The following is a 10,983-nucleotide window of genomic DNA, read 5'->3' as shown; positions in this document are numbered from 1 at the left end:
AGAGAGAGAGAGAGAGAGAGAGAGAGAGAGAGAGAAACAACAACAATCAGTTATGGCCTGATGAGACGCGAGTTGATGGCGCTAGCGAAATATAACTGTGTTCAATATAACTCCTCTTTTTTCTTTTTTCTAAATCGTGTATCGGGGAGAAATTGGTGTGTGCAAACTCTCTCTCTCTCACTCTCTCTCTCTCTCTCTCTCTCTCTCTCTCTCTCTCTCTCTCTCTCTCTCTCTCTCTCTTGAAGTCTTTTGGTGTAACGCAGTCAGGGATAGAACCACCTATATTGTGTATCGGGTAGAACTTGGTGCTCTCTCTCTCTCTCTCTCTCTCTCTCTCTCTCTTGAAGTCTTTTGGTGTAACTTGGTGTGCTCTCTCTCTCTCTCTCTCTCTCTCTCTCTCTCTCTCTCTCTTGAAGTCTTTTGGTGTAACGCAGTCAGGGATCGAACCACCTATATCGTGTATCGGGTAGAACTTGGTGTGTGCTCTCTCTCTCTCTCTCTTGAAGTCTTGTGGTGTAACTTGGTGTGCTCTCTCTCTCTCCCTCTCTCTCTCTCTCCCTCTCTCTCTCTCTCTCTCTTGAAGTCTTTTGGTGTAACGCAGTCAGGGATAGAACCACCTATATTGTGTATCGGGTAGAACTTGGTGCTCTCTCTCTCTCTCTCTCTCTCTCTGTCTCTCTCTCTCTCTTGAAGTCTTTTGGTGTAACTTGGTGTGCTCTCTCTCTCTCTCTCTCTCTCTCTCTCTCTCTCTTGAAGTCTTTTGGTGTAACGCAGTCAGGGATCGAACCACCTATATCGTGTATCGGGTAGAACTTGGTGTGTGCTCTCTCTCTCTCTCTCTCTCTCTCTCTCTCTCTCTCTCTCTCTCTCTCTCTCTCTCTCTCTCTCTCTCTCTTTTGAAGTCTTTTAGTGTGACGCAGTCAGGGATCGAACCACCAACTTCCCGCTCTCCTGACAGCCGCCAAATCTACATCATGCAGAAAGAAATTGGAAGTTGTAGTTAAAACACGACACCGAGGAGAACTGTTTCAACAAACTTATGAACCTTCTAAATGCAAGAAATATCAGAGAGAATAAACAACATCGGGATACCTTATAGTGATACAATGAAGAAGACGTACAGTCACTCATGTTTATCTTCTGGAGGATGGAATCAACAATTTTGGGGGACATTAATATTTTATTTATCAGAAAAGGCTGATTGATTTTGAGGATATATATTTGCGAACACATCATATGTTTCCAGTTCTTTCGTAAAGTTTATTTCTTATTAAATATCCCAGCGTCTCCCCCATCACCCCTCTTCCTCGCTAATCATCCCGGACACCCCCTTCCCTGTTTGTCCCTATTAATTCTGATGAGAGATATATCTGTATTGGGGGCGTGTGAACTGGGTTTACACGGCTTTGAACATTTTTTTCGTACCACGGGGTGCCACCCCCCAACAGTCGTTCCAACAAGACGTGTCGCTTATGCACTGGTAAAATGCGTTGGGCTGTATTTAGCTCAAGTGTGTGGCTGAGAGAGCGCCGGTTTGAACAGTAGTTTAGTCATATCATGGCGCGTCAACTTAAAGTGGGAGGAAAACTCAAACCGGCGCAAGTCGCAGAAGGTTACCATGAGCACTGGTACCATCTTTTACGACTTCGGTATGTCGCAACCGGGGATCGAATCATCCACCTTCCGCACTCTCATCCGGGCAGACTATATTCACTCGACCACAGATGTATGGTGGCCGAGAGGGGACATCGCTTTCTCGCGCCTTTTTTTTATAACGGTGTTAGAACCTACACCGAAACGTCGCTCCTAATTGTAATAAAGAAGTTGTTCTTCCATATATCTTATCTTTGCTTAGTACTCCAACTTCCAAATGCCTCTCAAAGAGGTTAACAGAATAGTCGTTATTCATATTTTCTTATTTAATACCAGCCTATTCTTCCATCAATCTTAAAACTGAAACTTTAAAGGATAAATTGAACTGGAACAAATAATGATTTACATATAGATCATATATTGACAAATAATTGTCTGTATTATCAGCCACTGTTTGTATTGTTTGCAATGTCCAAAGAATTATTTTGTCGGTCAACAGATTTGAAGTTGAAGCCGAATATGTGCCCGTCCTATTTCGGGATGACAATTATATTGATATAAAATGCATGTACATTATGCAGACAAAAGTTAAACATGTATAATACAGATCGATAAGATCGATATGTGTCTCTCCCTTAGGTCACATATACGACTTTTGAGAGCGTTATTACCCCATAACCTCATCCCATGGACAATAGAAATGAAATGCGTTGTAAATACTATTTAAAAACAACTCGTTTCTCATAATTCCTTTCGATCAAACTGTCTTCGGGAATTGAATTTAAAGCTCAAATGATTGTGAAATAGAGTTTAACTTTCTCGCCAGGGGAGACTAGATATCCGAGTATAGTATAGGCTCAATAAGGAATATATACTCTTCAAACAAAGAAACGCAAAACGGATATTTGTGGCCATAAAAGCAGGATTAGCGGACCAAGAGGTGCGAAATGAAGAGGTTTAATGTGTTATTGTGTCAGTGACACATTTCCCGGATCAAAATGATCAGAACAAGGACATGCAAACCATTAGTCGGGAAACACGTACGATTCGGAATAACGCACTCAGAGCATTAACTGAAAGGGACATGGAGCTCTATGTGCTGCACGTGCAGCAGCACTATGAACAGTATTAAAGTGCAGGGTTTTTGATTGCCTGGCATCTGAGTCAATCGAACAGTGACAGTTCAACAACTTGCCAAGATTAACAGAAGTGCAAAGAAACAACGTCATAGGCCGCTTGCAGGCAGGGGAATCCCGATCAGCTGTAGCCAGGATTTTCAAAGTAGCGCCCAGCACCATCACAAGGCTATGGGATCGGTTTCAACAGCATGGGTCAACACGTGATCGGCCAAGGTCGGGACGACCAAGAGTAACCACCCCCGCCAAAGATCGCAACATCCGACTGCGACACCTACGTGAAAGGACGACCACAGCCAACTCAACCGCATCCCAATAGCCGGACTGCGCAGAATCTCCGACCAGAACGTACGAAACCGTTTAAGAGCAGCAGGTCTACGAGCAAGTCATCCTGTTCGACGAGTCACATTCAGTCGACAACATCGTCAACAACGACTCGTCGAGACAGGGTATGGCCTCAACAGCGATGGAGAGATGTCTGGTTAAGCGACGAATCAAGATTTCTCCTCCGTCGAGGGGATGTAAGAGCACAGACGTCGATGTTCTCCAAATCTCTATCTGTTATACTGAATGGTAAACAACTATGAGTTATGATGTGAGTTATGTAGTTTATCTCCCACATATATACACAGACAATGAGTCAGACACACACAAACATCCTTTTACAACGTTTTAGGTGCAACAGAGCATGCTTTTTCTACGAAGATTTCAAACATCATACGAAGTTGTTTGACCGCTTCCGTGGTCGAGTGGAAAGAGCATCTGCCGGGAGAGCCGAAGCTTGTTGGTTCGATCCCCAGCTGCGTCATACCAAAATACGTTTAAAGATGGTACCGGTTACACTACCTGGCACCTGAGTTTAAGGTGATAAAACAAGGACTGGCCGGCTCAAAGTGCGGTAGCAATGTGCATTCGAATCTGCATTCCGGACGTCCGAACCAGCGCAAGTAGCCACCCACCCCCAACAAGACACAGACACGCTATATGTCAATGCAATATTCTTCAACGGACATAAAACCCCATTTCACCTCACCTCAAAAGTTGTTCAAGGACTAAGTAAAGTTTTAAATGAGGTTATATGGAGGAATTTCCAAATTTGACGCATTAATGACCAAACGATATCCGTTGCAATTCCCTATTTTGACTTGTACCATATGTTCCCTTGTTTGTTCAGGTGAACAAATCACGTGCCTTTGCATGTGTTTGTGGCATGTGCCACCAGTTGGGCAGGATACGCTCACCTTTACGATAACACCGAATATCATCACTAGTCAGTGCTTATAAAACAGTCGGAATCGTTCAACGAACTCAGAGAAAGGGTTTATCATTGAAAGATACATTCCTATACATTCCGACCTGGCATTCGGAAAAGACATTTGGACTGGCTGTTGATTTCAAGCTGAAGAGGAGAGAAATTCTGTCATAACCTTGTGACGACACAGGCGGAAATGGTGATGCCAATTGGGTCTGGTGTGTTTATAGGGGAAGTGAAATGGGGTTTAACATCTTGTCTAACATTAATGCGCTGTATATAGCAACGTGTGTGTGTGTGTGTGTGTGCATGTGTGTGCGTGCGTGCGTGTGCGTGTGTGTTAGTGTGTACCACTAGACCACGGAAGCTGTCCTGACATAACTAGGGTCCTTCTGGTGTGCATCTGATATTTCAACCCATGACTAGCAATGTCTGGCAAAATTGTCTTGATTAACAACCTTTCAGACTATAAATACAACAGTAAAGGATTAAAAAGAGATTTCATCAAACACAAAGGTAAAAGGGGGATGAAATGTTCTTGCATGTGTTCAACATTGTTCCAAGGTGCTGACAAACCAAAGATCATTATCATGGCAAATCTGTGACTTGAAACCCATGATCAGCAGATCCTTGCACAATTAAGGGATGCAACTCTGCACAGACAAATGCATGATCTTTATACCAGTGGGCCATCAGTGGCCATTACACATGGTACCATAATGGGGAATATAACAGATTTACTGTTTTCCTGAGTTGACTCCACACAAACATTCCATAGCTCCCAACCTAATTTCAGCAAAGGATATTGTGAATATACACCCTATATTTATGTTTATTGTTTAACCCTGCATACAGTAATATTTCAGCCTGTAAAATAATTGGGCTTGGAGCAGATAACCAGTGTTTAATATATAGAGCAACATTCCGTGTTGTCAGGTACGATGACAGGCAATAACCCTGTTATAAGCATTCTCAACCAAGCTTTGGGTATTTATCTTTTCAACACAGGGCGATCTTAGCACTAAGACTATCGTAACTCCCATTCTTTATCATAGACTTACGACAATCTTTGTGTTAAGTCCACTATGGGTATTTATCTATTCAGCTCTGGAAAACACAAAAGAAACACTTCCTGAATTTACATTTCAATTTATTCTTTTTCAATTAGCCACATTTGATTCTGAAGATGACAAGATATGTACAATGACGTGATGTTGGATGACATCTTGGTATGTACAAGACAGAGAGGTCAACTAAGTTCACATCACAGTCTCTATTATATTACAATAAAACATAAGACTGAGTGAGTATGGTTTTACGCTGTTTCGAGGAATATTCCAGCAATATCACAACAGGAACACTAGAAATGAGTTTCACACATTGTACCCATGTGGAGAATCAAACCCATCCGTTTGGCGTGATGACCGAACGCTTTAACCACTAGGCCACCCCCCACCCTTAAAACACAATAAACATCAGCTAGTACATAAAACAATGAAAAAAAGACAAAACTTGTGCATTAAAAGTACAAAATTTAAACATTATTTCCCAAAAGTATTCATGTGCAATCAGAACACACTGTTAACTGAGACTGATTCAAGTCAACCTCGAATAAACCTATATAAACATAATCGGGGTGAACCCCGGGATTCGAACCCACAATCATAGGTTTCTGTCGTGCCCAAGGGACGCAACTCTGCACAGCGAATCGCGGCGCCTTAGACGACTGGGCCACCCGTCCCCCCCTGTAAGTTGGATGAGAACAGAACTGAGCCCCTCAGCACAGACATGACAGTTGAGAGTGTTGTAGTGAATGTGTGAATGTTGTTCAACTGCGGTCAGCAATATCCCTCCAACAATCAAGCTACCTCACAGTGGGCAGTAAATAATCCTTCTGAGCCAGGAAAACCAGTGGTTGATAACATGAACAAAGCTTCTGATCCATCCTGTCGGGTCAGGAAGACATGATCAGCCAGGTCACAGTTCATGACCAAACAACCTTCATTCCTTTTAGGAGCAGTCAATAGTGACTGATAAATATCTTAATTCATTTCAGTCAGGGTTTCTGGGGGTTTGCAGGTAAGTTATTTTTAAATCAGATGTACAGCCAAAAAAAAAAACACTTTCATTAGCACTATCATAAATGAAAAAGATGAGCTACAAGACAGAGTGGTACTTTGGGGTGAAACCATACAGCAAGATCATGATTAGATACGTATCACGATACATAGGTAACGATATGCATTGTGTTTACAAGCAAATGGATTCCACTTTAACATGTAGGTTACACTCAGTTGACTTCTCTGTTGATTAATGATGATCAGTTGAAGAGTATCAGTTCATCAGCACTTCAATCTGTACAAGTCTGGAGTTTGTATCCCCCGGTAACCGGTATGGCAGCATCCCGGCAAACATGATCAGGGCTCTTGCTTGACTCCTCAAGTAGTTCAAATACTGAGAAAAAAAAAGTTTGAAGAAATAACAATCAAAGAATGGAAACACTTCGTTTCCAATATGAAGGCATCCGTTCTCAACATGTTCAACGAACATAACTATCAAGAAAAGGAAACATTTAATTTCTAATATGAAGGTAACCATTCTATATGTACAGCAGAAACAAGAGTCAAGGAAAGGAAACACTTCATTTCTAATACGAAGGTATCCATTGTCATATATAGTATACACAGATGAAATAACAATCAAAGAATGAAAAACTTTTATATGCAATGTAATGGCATTCATCCTAGAACATGTATCCATAGGGTGAAATCGTTACATAGTGTTCCTGTCTTAAGAGTATCTTTTTTGTTTTACAGAGAACTTTGCATATGCTAAATATCAGTAATGACAAAACACAAAAACAGATTCTTTATTCCATTCTGAATAAAACAAAACAAATTAAGATGCCTTATTCCATAAAAAGTATACATATTTTGGATCCGACTTATGATTACTGTTAATCATATACTTCAAAATCTATATCAACATATATTTTCAAACTAACCTCTTGGATTGAAAATAAACATTCAAATTTTACACCCTCAAAACAAAACAGCTATCAACTACAAACACAGGTGTATAAACTTATTGCAAAAATATGTTATATAACTGACCGTATCCTTTCCCCCATCATCCAGTCGTCCTCTCTGTCCTGGTGTCGGACTTTGGATACCAGCATTTCTGAAATAAATAAAGTGTTCTACATACATACCTGGTTTCTGTACTATTTGTTATCAGGTTCAGTCATGTACACAACCACAATAAGTAACTGGTTATAAACCAATATAGTAAGAAAGGACCAGTCGAATCAAGAAAGTACCAGCTGAGTCAGGAAAATACCAGTCAAGTTAAAAAAGTACCAGTCAAGTCAAGAAACTACCAATGTCATTAAAATGAGATCTTAGTTTTCGCTACCACTAACAAATCTGAAGTCATCCCATTACGGGTCACATCAGACCATCCTTTCGCTAACTTTGACCGACAAGAAGTCTACATTAGCCAATCAGAAAGCAGCTTTCACGTGCTTTACGGCACAAGTTTCAAACTGGCAACTATGTTTCGAAATATCTTTGGACAAATTCTTGATTAAAAATTTGAAAACTGAACAAAAGAACATTCTGGAATGACTAATAAATGGCATAGATTGTATGGATTCAGCCATAAAGCCAATAACTGTAGTTTGGCATGCTCTGATTGGTCGGATGAAAGGTCGTTATGACATGACCAGTGATGGGATATCCTCAGATCTTTGTTTCACTGTAGCAAGAACTAAGATCTGATTTTAATGAGATTGAGAAACTACCAGCTGAGTTAACAGAAACAAGTCATGTCAATTAAGTACCAACTGAGTAAAGATTTGATGTACCAGTTAAGTTGAGAAAGAACAAATTCAGTCAAGAAAGTACCGGTTGAGTTAAGTAATCATCAACCACAACATCTTAGATCCAATTAATGCACTTAAAGGTGGTAGACATTAATTGAAAGATGGCTATCTTCTTTGTTATCTAACACTATCTGATAGCTGATGCCTAATACCAGCTATTAATGCGGAGCGAGTGTTTACTAATGATGTTTTTGGCAAAATAGAGCAGTATCATAACAGGGAAGATCTACATAAAGTTTCACAGACAAATTGAAGGCCTATCCACAGATGGCTGCAGATTTATGCCTCTTCTATGACCAGCAATATGAAGACCCCAAGTATGATGCAAGCCAACAGATTGCAATAAAGACTGCAGCCTTGCTTCTTCTTTGACCAGCAAAATGAAGACACCAATTGTGATGCAAGCCCAGAGATCTCAAGATGGCTGCAGCATTTTGCTTCTTCCATAACAAGCAGATTGAGTGTGTGCTGCTTGTGTTGCTTACCTGAGGTTCTTGTACTTGTTGTGGAGGATGTTCATCACAGCAAGGAGGATGTCTGGCAGGCACCGTCTCACCTACACCAGTTAAACATGAGTATGAGTGAGTGAGGGAGTTTGGATTAACACTGCTTCAAACAGCATTTCAGCTATATAACAGTGTTTGAGGAAAGCTCAAAGTGATGCAGGTCTTAGATGTTTAACACTTTGGTGAAACCCACAAGGTTATTGTGCTGACAAACCTAGAAACATAATCAGAGCAAATCTGTGATTAAAACTCTGCAAAGCAAAATGCCAAACTTCTTACCAATACAATCATATTTTATTATCCTGAAGCTGAACACCTAACAAATACATTGTAGCCAACTTAACGAGTAATTCAAGGACAATAACTCTGCTACCTGTCAAGTTGTCCGTGAAAACATTGGCAAAAAATTGTTATCAACTGGTCCCTCAGGGCATAGAGTGTGATATTCCCTGTATGCCAGTCGATGTACCCTGTGTGAAAGCCAATGTACCCTGTATACGAGCCAATGTACCCTATATACAAGCCAATGTATCCTGTATGCGAGCCAATGTACCCTGTATACGAGCCAATGTACCCTGTATACGAGCCAATGTACCCTGTATACAAGCCAATGTACCCTGTATACAAGCCAATGTACCCTGTATACGAGCCAATGTACCCTGTATACCAGCCAATGTATCCTGTATGCGAGCCAATGTATCCTGTATGCGAGCCAATGTACCCTGTGTGAAAGCCAATGTACCCTGTATACGAGCCAATGTATCCTGTATGCGAGCCAATGTACCCTGTGTGAAAGCCAATGTATCCTGTATACGAGCCAATGTATCCTGTATGCGAGCCAATGTACCTAACCAGCATCATGCTGGCGGTTATGACATCAGAGTGACATCATAGTTGTTTAAGAACCTGCAGTGACCAATATCATTCTTCAGTGGAAGATACACCTTGCATTGTAGCAGGACAGCAGGATGTATGAACCTTCACTGACAAGGATGTGACAGGTCCAGATAGAGATCGTGGCAGCATCTCATGTTGACTCGTGTTTACCTGTTTGGTTACCTGTTTATTTGTTGGATAAAATGTTTGTGGGCCCATTGTATTTAGTCTTTTTTTAATGAACTTGTGTGATCTGTGAATACATTTTCTGTTTTGTTTACAGTAGTGGTGTTGTCCTATACAGGGATGGGGCTGTGTACTCTCTATGCGAGCTGATGCACCCTGACTGCGAGCTGATGTGCCCTGACCTACCGCTGAAGCTGACTGACAATGAATATCATGACTTGTAATATACATAGAATGGTATCAAAATACATCCTTACCTCATCTGTAAAGTGTCGGAAAGAGTTGACTCTGTGTTCAACTTCCTCTGCAGTCAGTGGAAGCAACTTCAGCTGTTTAACAACCTGTAACAATATATTACTCGTAGACAATCTCTCAAACACAGAAGCTACCATAAGTAGCAAGCCCAGATGAGAACAAGCAGCATTTCACATACTATCCGGAGTATGGCGACTTACATCATTAATACTGGATACAAAATTGCGGTTGGTATGCTGCAAATATTATACAAACAGTTTGGCACTTTGAGCTGGGAACATAAGAAATGTACCTGACATGTTAGCGGGGGTACATTGAAAATAACAGAATGAGTCTCAGCCAATCACAATCCAACATTCATATGTAAGGTAAGATAATAGTCAATCACTTTAGCCTTGGTACTTCACAAGGATTCTCACCTCTAAACCTTGGTCCAAGCTACCAACATGGTACAGGTCGAAGAAGGTGATCAAGTCGAGCAGAAGGTAGAAGGTGTTGGATGTGGCCTGTGTGCCCTCATAACCAAGTGTGCGATACCTGCAATCAGGGGGGCATCATTACTGCATTGATGAGTATTGTTTAAATGACACAAGTTAAACTTGCTAACACTGAAATGTGTACAGATTTCAGTTAATAACTACAAAATACGACTTGGCATCTGACATGAAATATCCATGACAAACCAAAGAAGTCATACCAATTTGAACAGTCAGCTGGATGTGGGAGTAAAGCCCAAAGTGATGTAGGTCTGAGACGTTTACAACTTTGGTGAAACCCTGAGCACAGGTATGGTGCTGACAAACCTCGAAACAGTCAGGGCAAATCTAAGAATCGAACCCATGATCATAAGTTTCTCGTACGCCTAAGGGATGCAACAGTGAATTGCAGCACCCTAGTTGATTGGGCCACCCCAAACAAAAGAAGTTTGTTTTGTTTTTTATTGTACAAGGTCAGTTCAAGGTATACAAGTCTTATCAGGAGATTCACTTTAAATACTGTACATCAGTAATTTCTATTGCCATTTATTAATATTGTTCAAATTTCCGCATCATACTCTGTTAACCACAACATGACATACTTGACAACAGTTATCCGACTTCTGTGTGTGCCCACTTGTGTTTGTGTTGGTATTCTTGGTTGTGGGAAAAAACTCCCTCCTCACTCATAAGAAAATGACAAATCTCCCCCGACCCCCACAAATTTGAAAGAACAAATCATCTGATTGTTACAGCAAGTCTAACTTGATGAGAGAATTTCCATCTAATCTGTCTATACAAGAGTAGTTATTGAGCTATC

The 10,983-nt window shown here is 40.9% G+C and overlaps 1 protein-coding gene across 1 annotated transcript in view; it reads right to left on the bottom strand.

Annotated features, from left to right (window-relative positions):
* Positions 1-5,114: 5,114 nt before the first annotated feature.
* The window catches only part of LOC124142537 (nuclear pore complex protein Nup93-like), a 28,336-nt gene continuing 22,467 nt past the window's right edge, over positions 5,115-10,983 (bottom strand). Inside the window, exons 20-24 of the mRNA XM_046511078.2 lie at positions 10,107-10,224; positions 9,690-9,773; positions 8,350-8,420; positions 7,095-7,161; positions 5,115-6,435 (exon numbers count right to left, since the gene is read on the bottom strand). Coding sequence (XP_046367034.1) covers positions 6,316-6,435; positions 7,095-7,161; positions 8,350-8,420; positions 9,690-9,773; positions 10,107-10,224 — 460 coding nt within the window. The 3' untranslated portion in view covers positions 5,115-6,315. The remainder of the gene's footprint in view (positions 6,436-7,094; positions 7,162-8,349; positions 8,421-9,689; positions 9,774-10,106; positions 10,225-10,983) is intronic.

Source organism: Haliotis rufescens, unplaced genomic scaffold, assembly GCF_023055435.1.
Source record: "Haliotis rufescens isolate VD_foot unplaced genomic scaffold, xgHalRufe1.0.p SCAF_17, whole genome shotgun sequence".
NCBI lineage: Eukaryota > Metazoa > Mollusca > Gastropoda > Lepetellida > Haliotidae > Haliotis > Haliotis rufescens.
The sequence above is the reverse complement of the archived record's forward strand: the minus strand, read 5'-3'. Positions and strand labels throughout refer to the sequence as shown.